The sequence below is a fragment of the Brassica napus genome, chromosome C6, assembly GCF_020379485.1.
Source record: "Brassica napus cultivar Da-Ae chromosome C6, Da-Ae, whole genome shotgun sequence".
NCBI lineage: Eukaryota > Viridiplantae > Streptophyta > Magnoliopsida > Brassicales > Brassicaceae > Brassica > Brassica napus.
Window position 1 is genome coordinate 18,407,116 of NC_063449.1, and position 13,120 is coordinate 18,420,235.

General features: G+C 37.6%; 1 protein-coding gene across 1 annotated transcript; it reads right to left on the minus strand.

The window, feature by feature from the left end:
* Positions 1–3,223: 3,223 nt before the first annotated feature.
* Positions 3,224–10,912, minus strand: LOC106431642 (nuclear transcription factor Y subunit A-5). Its single transcript, XM_048759708.1, has 4 exons — positions 10,840–10,912; positions 3,793–3,944; positions 3,536–3,709; positions 3,224–3,454 (listed from the first exon to the last, which is right to left on the minus strand). The coding sequence occupies exons 1-4, from the start codon at positions 10,910–10,912 to the stop codon at positions 3,224–3,226; spliced, it is 630 nt and encodes a 209-aa protein (XP_048615665.1).
* Between the last annotated feature and the right edge of the window lie 2,208 nt (positions 10,913–13,120).

Sequence of the window (13,120 nt, forward strand, 5' to 3'; positions counted from 1 at the left end):
TGCATCACTCTAGAACCTCTTAGGCATGTTGGTGTAGAACATCATGGACCTGGCCACTTCCATCAGATGTCGGTTTTTCCTCTCAGCTACACCATTTTGTTGTGGAGTGTAAGGGCAGCTGGTTTGATGGATTATTCCATGCTTGGCCAAGTGGGATTTAAAAGTTGTGCTTGTATATTCCCCTCCATTATCTGACCTGAATACTTTGATCTTAACATTGAACTGATTAGTTATGTAGCTCTGGAAGTTTATAAATGCATCTAGTACTCTATCTTTAGATGGTATCATAGTCAGCCATGTATATTTAGATTTCTGGTCTATGAAGGTGACAAAATATCTATGATTTTCCCTAGAAGTGCATGGTGCAGTCCAGACATCAGAGTGTATAAGATCAAAGCATTTCTCATAGATAGTAGATGACTTGGGAAACACAGTCTTGCAATGTTTGCCAAGAATACATGCTTCACATCCATCATTTTTGAAATAAACATTAGGCAATAACAGGTTCAGTGCTCTAGAATGGGGATGGCCTAACCTAGCATGCCACAATACATCATTTTCTAAGACAGGGATTGAACTAAAAGCATAAGGTAAACATGATCTAGTCGTGGTGTCTTCAAGCAGGTACAAGTCCCCTTTAGTAACACCCTTTCCGATCATCTTAAGAGTCTCAATATCCTGAAATATGACATCATTAGGACTAAAAATAACCTTGCAGTTAAGATCAGTGGCAACCTTCTTGACAGATAATAGATTAGATGCAAAAGATGGCATATAAAATGCTTTAGTATCTTTCTCAAATAGTTTCAAGTTTCCTACACCTTTTATTGGTATGCTATCGCCATTTGCAATCATAACATTGCCTAAGGCAGGCTTAACATTACTGATTAACCTAGCATCACTAATCATGTGGTGAGAAGCTCCAGAATCAATAACTACTGGCTTAAAGCTATCAGATGCATTCAAGGTTGTAACAAGAGCATTGGACAGTTTATAAGAGGCATTCAAAGATAAACCAAGTGTGTTACCAGAGTTCTCCTTGAGGGCTTTGATGAGAGCATCAAGGTCAGACCTCTTGATTGTCTCATCTTGGGTAGTCCTCATGATAGAACAGCCACTGAATCCCAAGGTCTTCCCTTCTCCAGCTGCAACCGAGTTCATGGGACGAGGAGTAGATGGCTCGCCCATTTCACCAGAGAAATTCCCCCTTGCATCAGAGTAAGGTGTCATGAACTTATGAGGCTTGAGGTGTGGGTGAAGGATCCAACATTTGTCTTTGCCGTGACCTTTTTTCTTGCAATGGTCACACACCCACACTTTCTTGTCTTTTGGCTTGTAATACCCCTTGTTAGCTATGCCCTCATGTTTGTGCTCATTTCCTTCAGCTTTGTTAGCTATGATAAGGTCTCCTTTGCCACCAAAGAGTCCCACTGAGCCTTGCTCCTTTTGAATCTGAGCACAAAGCTCCTCAAGTGATGGAAGCTTCTCACTTCTTAGAATGTGTTTGATTAAATCACTATAACCCGGGTTGAGAGTGAACAACAAAGCAAAGACCTTGTCTTGCTCCTTTCTCTCATTAAGTACATCCGGATCAAGACTGGCCGGTCTTAGCATCTCTAACTCGGCCCACAACGATCTGAACTTCCCAAAATGCTTGGAAAATTCAGTGTCCTCTTGACTGAGAGTGTTGATAGCCCTCTTGACTTCAAACACCCTACTGATGTTAGATATATTTCCATATACCTTCTGGAGAGTATCCCACAGCTCCTTGGAAGTTTCACAGTAGGAGTAAGCTTCCAAGATAGAGGTTTCAAGACTATTATGAATGATGGAAAGGACCATGAGATCCTTCTGACTTCTCTTTCCACCTCCTTCAGCCGCAGCAACAACTTCTTTACCATCCTCTCCTAGGATGGTCTTCTTGGTGTGTTTGCCGTCAACAACATACTCCCAAAGACCTCTGCCTCCAAGAGCGGTTTTGACAAGTCTAGACCACAGTAAGTAGTTGGTTCCCTTGAGGGTAACCGGAATAGACACGGATTTAAAGACATCCGTGTATGAGTTTTCCATTTTTTTTTTTTTCTGGGAATGAAGAACAACTCAAGAACAGGATGAACTTTACCAAAAATAGAAAGGGAAAATCAGAGATTTGTGGAAGTAAAGAGAATAGAGTAGAGAAGAATGAATCTCAGAAGCTTACTTGCTCTGATACCATGAAAGAATGTGAGGATAAAGAGATGTAGATGAAGAACATTGAAGAACAGAGAGAGAGAAAGAGAGTGAGAAAGTCTATTCCCTTAAAATTCAAATTGTGGATCTAGATCCAAGTCTTTTAAAGGCAAGTTGTCTCTATACATAATACAATAAAATATTTATTGTTTAAAAATACTCAACGGTCTTCTTCTTTTTTCTTCTTCTTCTTTGCTTTTCAAGTTTGGTTTTCTGCTTCTAAACTCAAGTCTGGTGCTTCTTATAAAGTCTTATAAAACTTTTATAAAACCTTATAAAACCTTATAAAACCTTTATAAGACTTTATAAAACCTTATAAGTATTTTTAAGTCTGACAGCTTAATTCTCAAGTCTATCTGCTTAATTCTGCTTCATGTCAACAGAAGCATCTTCAGAAGGAACTCGGGAGGTCCTAACAAATCCAACGTTATTTCCCCAGTTCTCAAGGATCATTCATACTATTCAAAGTTATCTCTCGGAGATTGAGATGTGGAGTTTAGATCATTGTCGGCCAAATAGAAATGAAGCTGCTGAAGCAATCGCAGTAAGTGTGACTCGAGACCATCGGCATCAATCTTATATTGCTTGCAATGCTCCTGTGTGGCTTCACCATCTCCTGGTACTAGAAGCTCAAGCCAAGTAATGCTTTTTGGGTGGAATCACCTAGGACATGTCTTTATATCATTTGGTGCCTACTGGCATTTGTTTTTTTCTTTCTCCTTTCTTGTTTCTTAAGCCTTCCTGTTTAATGGGTTCTTTCGAACCTATGTCTCTATTGTATGGAGAACAATGAAATTTCAGTGTTATAAAAAAAATATTAACCATGTAGTTTGAAAATGATTTGAAAGTTAACTTTCAATGTAGAGTAGAGTGAAGTTGCAGATGATGAAAACAGAGTTTTAAAAGGCAGAAACTTCGTAAAGAAGACAATAACACTTTTATAGCCAAGGATGACTTCCCCTTTCAGCCGGAGCACAGACTCTTCACAGATGACTCAAGTCCCTGACATGAGAGCTGAGACATGGTGTGTTGATGGATACCCTGAGAATCTGAATGTTGGGTTTTGGAACATGTTGTCACGGTCTGAACTGGAGCTGGGTGTGACCGAACTAGAACAGAGGGAGTTTGATGATGATTCTTGAAGCTTCTTTGTATTGAGGAAACGTCCACCGGAGCCTCTAGCTCTCTTCAAAGCATGAAGATGGCGAGACTCATGAAGGTACGGCTGCAAAAAAAAAAAAAAATTTTGAAAGATTTTGTGGTGTCTTAAAGAAAATGGGAAAGTGGAAAAGATTGATCATCATACTTTACGGCTTTTGATGAGTTTGTTTTGAGCTTCAAGCTTAGCACGATGCTTCCTGCGACGTAGAATGGCATGGTACTGTTTGGCATTGACGAACATTGGTTCACTCTCTTGATAGTTATGCGGCAATGGCACTCTTGAAGTAAACAAACCCATCATCTCTACATGCGGCAGCACCTACAAAAAGTTCCATCCCAAATTTAACAAACCAACACGCCTATTCGATTCAAAAACTGTGAATGTCACAGATAGTATATTACCGTTGGTTGAGATGCATATTCAGGAGCCAAGAAGCCATTGAAATAAGTAGGAGGAGGAGGAGGAAACACAGAATCGTGAGACACCATGGACGAGGTGGTTGCTGACTTGGTATAACTTGCAATAGCCTTCCCCGCTGGGCTTACGATGTAACCTGCATCAATCAACCATAAGACACACACCAAAGCTTGTACTGTGACTAAAATCTTCAGATGAATGCAAAAAGCTTGCAACTTCACACACCACCTCCTGATTCTTCAGTAGATTGCGTTGATGATGAATCTTGATCTTGCAGCTGTAAACCCGAATGCTTCATTGAGCAGGGCATCATCAGGTTCTTTGTTAAGCTGAAGGATTGAGATCCTTGAATGTTTGAATGCGTTGGCACTTGCATTGTCTCCTTAATAATAAGATAATGTTCAAACCAAGCAAGAATCATGATTCAGAAAACCAGTAGATCAAGAGATGGATGAATTCACAAATTTTATAAAACTACCCTAAAATCCAGATTAAACTTTGATTCACTGAAACTGACATAGAAAGCATAACATGCAAACCAATATAGATAAATACAGAAGAAAATAAAGAGTTTTTGAAAGAGAGTGAAGTGAGATTAACTCAAATTTTCTGGGTATGAATAGAAAAATGAGCTCATTCCTCACGCTAACAGAGTGGAAATCAAATCTATGTAAACTTACTGATTCAAGCAAAAGATGTATCTGGATTTGGTAACAGATGGAGAGAAATAGAAGTTAACTAATAAGCTTGAGATGATGATAATGATGATGCATGTCTCCTTCCTCAAAACATGGCTGTTTCTCCTCTCTCTCTCTCTGTCTCTTCAAATAAGTGTAGGTTACAAAAATAATAATAATAATAAGTGTAGTATTTGGCTATGGCTTAAAAGACTAAACCTGACTCCTTTTTCACCTTTTTATGTTTTAAATTATATTATTATACCACTATATAGACGGAAAACCATTGCTCACTATTTATTTTCAGAGATTCATTCATACATTAGACACTGATATTTAGTTTTCTTCTGTATTTAGAAAGATTGATTTTAGACTTTTTAAAAATATTAAAATAATAAATATATACTGTTACCATTACTTTTGTTTTCTGTTTCTTTATTAATATTTAGAATTTTCTTGTTATTTTAAAATAACTTATATTAAATAAAATATCAACCTTTTAAACACAATGAAAGACCTTATAATGCAATCGCATTCTCTCCTATTGCTATTTTGTTTCCGTGTTTTTAAATGATCTACTAGATCAATATGGTTGGTTCTTTGCTTCTAGTTTTGGTGTAATGGTTATATTATTCAATATGGACGCAAGCTGAATATTTGATATTTTGCATATATGCATATATATGATATTTGACTTGTCTTGTACGAGTAACGGATTTTTGGATTTATATTTAATTTGTCGAAACCGAGTACATTTTATATCAAAAACTTATCCAAAAATATGTTGCTGGCAAGGTAATTATTTGCTTTATTATTTTCATGTTTAAAAATACTTGTGAGTTACTTGAAACATATATGATTTTTTAATAATTACTTATACTATTAAAAAGGAATATGAATTTTTTTTTGTTTTGTTGCTCTGAGTCAGAGAAAATGCAAGAATTACTCCAATTTGTATATTATAAAGAAGAAGAATGAACAAAAGACATAGACATCTCGATATGAAAGTATTATTTACTTTTTACAAAAAAAAAATTATGTTACTGGACTTCCGTTCTTTGGTTTAATTATCATTTTAATCACAAAACAAGTAAAGAGAAATCGAGACTACTAACATCAAGTAAAAAGTTTTTTCAAAAAAAAAAAAATGTACAAAAGTAAAATTTTCTAAAATTTTTTTGTTCTGTAAAAATTTATTTTCTATATTTAAAATACTTTGTATATTTCATAAAAACATTAATTCAAAATATTCAAATTGATTAATTGATAATTATTGAAATGTGCACAATAGAAGTAAATAGTGCATTTAATTGTAATTATTTAATATTCATAATAGGCATAAGTATTTTAGAAAATCTTACTTTTTCTTTCTCTTCTTTTGGTTTTCCCAGCTTGTTTTTAGAAAGCAAAAATATACAGAGTGATTGGTGTTGGTTGTGAGTGTTCTAAACAGCCATAATTCTATGTAGAGTAATAAAATCAAAGCAATCAAGCTTTATTAATAAAAACTAAAGGTAGAGACCAAAATTTTTAAAAGGAAATATAATGGTTCTAGAAATCAATTTTTTTAGAGCTTTATGTTTAGTGCTTTTAAAACTTTGAAATAAACCTACAACAATAAAATTTAAAGCTAAAACCACAAAATCTACAGTTTAAATCTTAAAGCAAAAAATTCAGAGCTACATCTCTACCAATCAATCCCATAAGCGTGAGGTTATGTCAACATCTCTTTATGATGCAATCAATAGCGCATTTAAGCAAATAATTTTAAATATTGTAATTTTTGTGGTTGGCGTAATTGAAATTGATTGCAAGTCAAGCAAAGCAAAGAGTTTTCCAGTTTTCTTTCCACATTTGGCTTCCCCAACACAAAGCAACGAATCGTAATTTCGTAGTTTCTGCTCCCATCTCTCTCTCTATTCATTTAATCCACAACAACTCTCATTAGTAATTACAAACTACTGCAGTAGAAAAAAAAAGTAATTAACTACGGAGTACAGAAACTTAAAATACATGGGGAAAATAAATATAGGAAGACATCTACTTTGGGATGAACATTCTAGTTGAAAATGACTAAAAAAATCAAACTAATTATAGAGAGATGCTTACTTTTGAGATTTCCAAATGTAATGTGAGATTTAAATAATGGTTTTTTGCAATATTGACTCAAAACTCAAAGTCAAACCTAAAACTAACTCATGCTTTTTTTTTTCTTTTTTTTTATTCACCCCACAAATTCATATAATTCACGAAAATACCATCAATTTTTTTTTTCTTTTCGAAAATGACATTTTTACTCTCTCACCCTTATCATCTTCAAGTAATTACAAAATTGTCATTGTCATCAATACCACAACCACCATGAACAACCAATTTGAAGCTCTTAGTGCACCTAAAATCGATTTACACTCTCTATTTATCACTTGTTATGAACTAAAAACAACATCTCTTTCACTTTGCCTCCATATTCATCCAAAAAACTCAAGCTTTTGATTCAAATTTTTTTATGGTTGATAGAGCCATTCAAGCATACTATTCTTGGTGGATTACTTTCGTTTGAGATTCTGGGTGGTTGGAGAAGACTCTGTGTGCTAAGGAAGTCATCTCACTAGTTTAAGATATGAAATTGAAATTTTTTCCAGATCTGTTCGTGTAGAAGACTTACCCGTAAGTAGTCTGGCTGTAGAAGACTTACGGGTAAGTCTTCTGGTCAAACGGACGACTTGCTTTTAAGTCGTCATTTTTGTTTGTTAAAAAAAAATCTAGAGAATACCCTAGACGACTTACTGATAAGTCGTCTAGGATAAACAAGTTAGTTTTGCATTTGGCCGAATTGTGTCAGATATTTGACTTTTCCTGGACGACTTACCAGTAAGTCATCTCCGGGAAAACAAAAATTTCAATATTTTATTAAAGCTGGACGACTTATCTGTAAGTCGTCTCAGGTTACTTTTGCAATTGGAAAATAAAACTTAAATATTTAACTTTTCCCAGACGACTTACGCGGAAGTCGTCAAGTAAGACGACTTACTTGAAAGTCGTCCAGGATAAGCAAAGTCGTCCAGATTTATTTCCTAGATTATGGTCAAACCTTGCTTATCTCGGACGACTTTCTCGTACGTCGTCTGCCTGGACGACTTTCAAGTAAGTCGTCTGCCTGGACGACTTTCAAGTAAGTCGTCTGGGTAAAGTTAAATATTTAAGTTTCTTTTTCGAATTACAAACTAACCTGAGAAGACTTACAAATAAGTCGTCTAGCTTTAATAAAATATTCAAATTTTTGTTTTCTCGGAGTCGTCTAGAAAAAATCAAATATCTGACCAATTCGGTCAAAAGGAAAACTAACCCGTTTATCCTAGACGACTTAAACAAAGCTGGACGACTTACTTGTAAGTCGTCCTATTTAAAATTCAATTGCAAAAATGACCTGTTTGGACGACTTACTGGTAAGTCTTCCAGACGACTTACTGGTATGTCGTCTGCGTCAATGTTTAGTAAACTTTTATTTTCTCTATGTTTACTAATGTGTTTTATTTTGAATTTTTGTAGATGATGCGTCAGTTACATGCATTGTATGGAGAATGATTGTTGAAAGATTGCCGTTGGGATTTTGTGGTTGATAATGTCAAAGGAGCGAAAATCATTTTTTGGGGGAATGTTCGACACATACTGAACTTCTTGCAATGGCTCAAGAAGATTATAACCTGGACATGAGCACAAAATCTATGGAGATAACCTACTCATTACCAGCAGAAATGATGCAGGCTCTAGACACCCCTCCTATTCATGTTACAAGTGATAGACAAGTTTGAAACTTGCTCGAGATAACCAAAACGCATGGAGTACGACTTTATGTATCAAGTCGTAGCAAGGTGGAAACGATTTTAGAGTTTAGGGAAGAAGATGATGAAGCTGATGAAGCTGATGAATGTTTTGAAGATGATGATGATGATTTGGTTGAAGATGAAAATCATGATGGGGAGGAGGATGATGGGGAGGAGGACGATGGGGAGAAGGATGCTGGTATCTCTATTATTGCTGAAGCGGACGAGAATGGTGAGGATTACAGTGTTTATGGAAAGTTTGAAGATGAGGATGAGGAAGATGACTATATGTGTTTTGAAGATATCAAAAAGATTTAAGGAGGAAGATCGAATGGTAACAGTATCTATGTCAACCAGAGTTTTGTTAGCAATGATGCACTGCTTTCAGAGCTGCGGTTGACAAGAGTGAGGTTTAGGTTCTCCTTCAGAATATACAAGTCAACGAAAACTCTCCTTGTGACAACATGTCCGGTTAGTGGTTGTCAATGGAAGGTCAGAGCGAGTGTGAAACATGGGACAAACACGTTTTGGGTAACAAAGTATGTGGAAAAACATACATGCTCAGTGGGAGACCGACTCGCTCAGCGGAGACATTGTACTCCAAAGTATGTTGGTAGGCTTTTCATTGATCGTGTTGGAATCATTGATGGGTTGAATCCGCATCATATCACTGATGCAATGAAGAACATATTTGGCATGATGCTTGATTACACCACTTCATACAGAGCACTTTTATATGCACAAACATTGGTGAGAGGATCAGCAGAAGATGGGTATTCGCGTCTGCCATCATATCTCGAGCAAATCTCCTTAGCAAATCCTGATTCTATCACGGCTATAGAACTTGATTCTATCAATAGATTTAAGTATCTATTTTTCTCTTTTGGAGCTTCTATCAAAGGTTTTAAGTATCAGAGAAGGGTCATTGTGGTGGATGGGACTCACCTAAGTAGGAAGTATGGAGGTGTTATGTTAGTTGCAGCCGCACAAGATGGGAATTTTCAGTTATTTCCATTGGCTTTTGGGATCGTAGATGCTGAAGATGAACCTTCTTGGGAATGGTTTTTCACAAAATTGGCTAGTTGTGTATCTGATGAGCAGCCTCTGGTTATAGTCTCCGACTGGCACGCGGCCATTAAAAGAGCGTGTGATAAGGTGTTTCCTTGGGCAACCCGAGGAATATGTTAGTATCACCTTCAAGATAACATTGTCAAAAAGTATAAAAAGAAACATCTCTTGTACTTGGTGAAAGGTGCTGCTTATGCTCATACGGTTTCAGATTTTGACCGGTACATGGCTGAGATACGGAGTGCAAACCCGGACCTTGCAACGTATTTGGAAAATGCCGACGTCAGCCTATGGTCAAGGGTTTATTGTCAGGGGGACATGTACAACATAAAGACAAGCAACATCGCTGAATCTATTAATTCCACTCTGAAGCGAGCTAGAGGATTTATGGTTCAGTTCCTGTTGGAGTTCATAAGGGAGAAGCTAGAAAAGTGGTTTTGAAAAAGGAGAGAAGATGCTTTGAGTCTCCCAACTCAACATAGTCGAGGTGTTGAATACTTGCTTGATGTTCGATCGGAGATAGCGGATACGATGACGGTACAACCAATTGATGGATGGCGATTCTTTATGAAAGGTGGCAAAATGGACTGTGTGGTTGATTTGAAACATGGAAAGTGTGATTGTGGTGTCTATGCAGTAGTACCTTGCTCTCATGTTATAGCTGCTGGAACATCTGCTGGTTTGCATATCTCCACACTTGTATGTCCAGTGTACTTAAAGGATTTTCTGTTTACAGGATACTCAGAGAATATATATCCTTGTGTTGGACAACAAGTTGAGGAATGCACATGCTTTCCTCCGGATGTAAAGCGTGGTTCGGGAAGACAGAAGAAATCAAGATGGCATTCTTGGTTAAAGCTATCCAGGATGAGAGGACGCAAACCCCGGAAGCAACACAGGGTTTATAGATGCTCAAAATGCAAGGAAACTGGCCATACGAAACCACAATGTAAGTCGTCCAGTGTTTAGTCTTCCAGAAAACCTTCAATTAAGTCGTCCAGAAGGTCTTCCAGTTAGTCGTCCAGGGTTTTTTCTTCCAGAAGACCTTCAAGTTAGTCGTCAAGTGTTTAGTCTTCCAGAAGACCTTCAATTAAGTCGTCCAGAAGGTCGTCCAGTTAGTCGTCCAGTGTTTAGTCTATGTATTAAAAATTTGTGTTATGAACTTATCTGTGTCAACTTCTTTGTCAAATTGCACTACCAAACAAATTTGAGATGGTCTTGCCCTTTATATTATCCGAAATAGTTACCAAAAGGTCACTGCTCAGAAGACTTTCCAGACTACTTATAGTTAAGTCGTTCAACATTGCAGACGACTTAACTGTAAGTCTTCTACGCAGAATATAGTTACAAAATAGAGATCAAGTTCAAATACAAAATAGGGATCAAGTTCAAATACACACATCAGCCTAATCTATCATACAAAATAATCTAACGTAGCCTATTTATCACCCCTTATACGCACCCAGGTTGGCATCATTGTCCTTGTTTTCGAACTCATGCGCGTCAGGAAGCTCTTGAAATATATCCATCGCCATCTTATCCCTCATAGTCTTCCCGTTGGCCTTAGCAAAGTCTTTTTACTAAACTTTATCCTAAGAGCATGACATTCAATTTACTTTAGAGTGTACACGCCACAATCACCAGCTCGGGCCGGAGGTATATTGGTCGGTCTCTCATATGTGGATGGCTCCAGGCTGTATTGGGCATGTTGTTCGTCTGAGGAAGCGCACTCAACAAGCAGATAAGGGACCATGTAGAGAAAATGCTCCATTACCACATCGAGTTCTTCTGGGGAGATACTGGAACAAATGCTGTCAAAGACGACTATGTGCCTCTTAGGGATCGATATCTACATAGCAATCCAATGAGTATCGGTGTAGTTCACTGGCGCATAGATATTATCAATATCCGTCCCCCAAACCTTGTTCGATTGGCAAAATGATGGTATAGTGCCTGCATAATAATTCCACGCCCCACCAGGGAATCTTCTTCCTAAACCGTTCTGATCGGGCTCCGAGTCCTTAAAATCCTTGAAGTTGAATCTCCATTGCTGAGCAAAGAGATGATCAAGGAAGCACATTTTCTCGCTCCTGAAATGTTGTGGGTTAGCGTCACACCTCTTCCTCAGCACATTAATCCAAGCATCAATATGCTGCATATAAAATAGGGTACAAGTCAGAAGATATCAGACGACTACGTAGAAGACTTACCAGACGACTTACAAGTAATTTGTAGACGAATTAAGTCGTCTAGTAAGTCTTCTATGTAGACGACTTACCAGACGACTTATTGGTAAGTCGTCTACAAAGAAGACTTATCAGTAAGTCATCTAAGTCATAGCAGAAGACTTACACAGTCCTCCAGCCACTCTAAGGAGGTTCAGAGGATTTGATACCACCAAGTTTTACTTTTACGTGGTTTTTTTATTGAGAGGTGTTCTATAATGAGTGCAAACACAAAATGTTGAAAAGCAATCAGTTTTTGTAGACTAAAGCAAGCTATTATGGGAAAAACAAGCTATTATGGGAAAAACAAGCTATTATAGGAAAAACAAACACTTACGGACAAGTTTTCAACCAATCAACGAGCTCCTTCAACTTCTTCTTGTCAATTGGTGCAAAAGGATTATAGTCTGGATAAAGCTTTTTGTTTGGAATGATCACTCTGACCGTGCTGTTTGCCGTATAAGGAGATTGCTGTGAGGTAGTAAGTTTCCTTGTTCGATCACTCTTTGCACGGCAATGTGCCAAAGCAGCATCCTTCTTTTCCTGATATCTAGCATCCTCCTTCTGTAAATCCGAAACAGTGGGTTGATTTTTGTCCAATAGAACAAGGCTCGGTTCTAGAGCTTTATCATTCGAGAAACTAGCATCTGCGGGCACAGCTGCGGGCACATCTGGACCTTTATCCTCCGCCAAGCTCTTCCTTCCCGCGTTCGTCCCATTAACACTTTCACTCTGCAATATACAAGATGGGTTTATACAATAATAACCAAAGATCCATTTCAAACAATAATAACCAATGAGTGTCTTCAAACATTAAACAAAATACATATATAAAATCCATACACTATAAACAAAGCACACATGTTCTGACATACAAGAAACAAAGCAAATGCAACTTTTCAGTTCTTATTCTTAAGACTTTGTCTAGTCAATCTTTTGTTAGGAGAGGATTCGTTACTAACCCCGGGTTCGAGCGTCGGTTTAGGTGGAGAGGTAGTGTTTTGAGATGATGTCCCTTTCCATTTTGTGGTGATACCAACCTTCTTCTCCACAGCTTCCACCATTTCCGACAGATACTTGATCTCCTTAAGGCACGTCCCAAACCCTTCCCTCATTGCATCAGCTATGTCCTTGAACTTAATATCCTCTTTGGTCAACCCACCAACAGTCGTAGTCACATCTTCACTAGCCTCTGCAGCTGCCTCTTCACTAGCTTCTGCAGGTGCGTCTTTACGAGCTTTCTTCCGAGGTCTTGGACTGTCTTCCTTCACTACCTTTTTCTTCGCTGGACTCACAACCGTCGGCTTTGTATTGACCCAAGTATCGGTGACTTCCCAGAAATCCATGGTCCACTTCCACGGTTTCTTCACAAACATGAGTTCAATTATGTTCTCCGCGGGCTTGTCCTCAACATCAAACTCCCATTTTGGAAACATTTGACCAATGTCCTTCTGAACAAAGTTGATCATCCTAGTCTGCAGTAAATAGAAGATATGAACTTAGATATTTGACGGATTA

Bases quoted from the DNA above. Each gene is read 5' to 3' on its own strand.
- LOC106431642 (XM_048759708.1), bottom strand. From the start codon at position 10,912: ATGGCGATGGATATATTTCAAGAGCTTCCTGACGCGCATGAGTTCGAA. The intron at 3,710-3,792 runs GTAATATACTAT...AACTTTTTGTAG, and splicing joins AATATGCATCTCAACCAACG to GTGCTGCCGCATGTAGAGAT. The intron at 3,455-3,535 runs GTATGATGATCA...TTTTTTTTGCAG, and splicing joins AACTCATCAAAAGCCGTAAA to CCGTACCTTCATGAGTCTCG.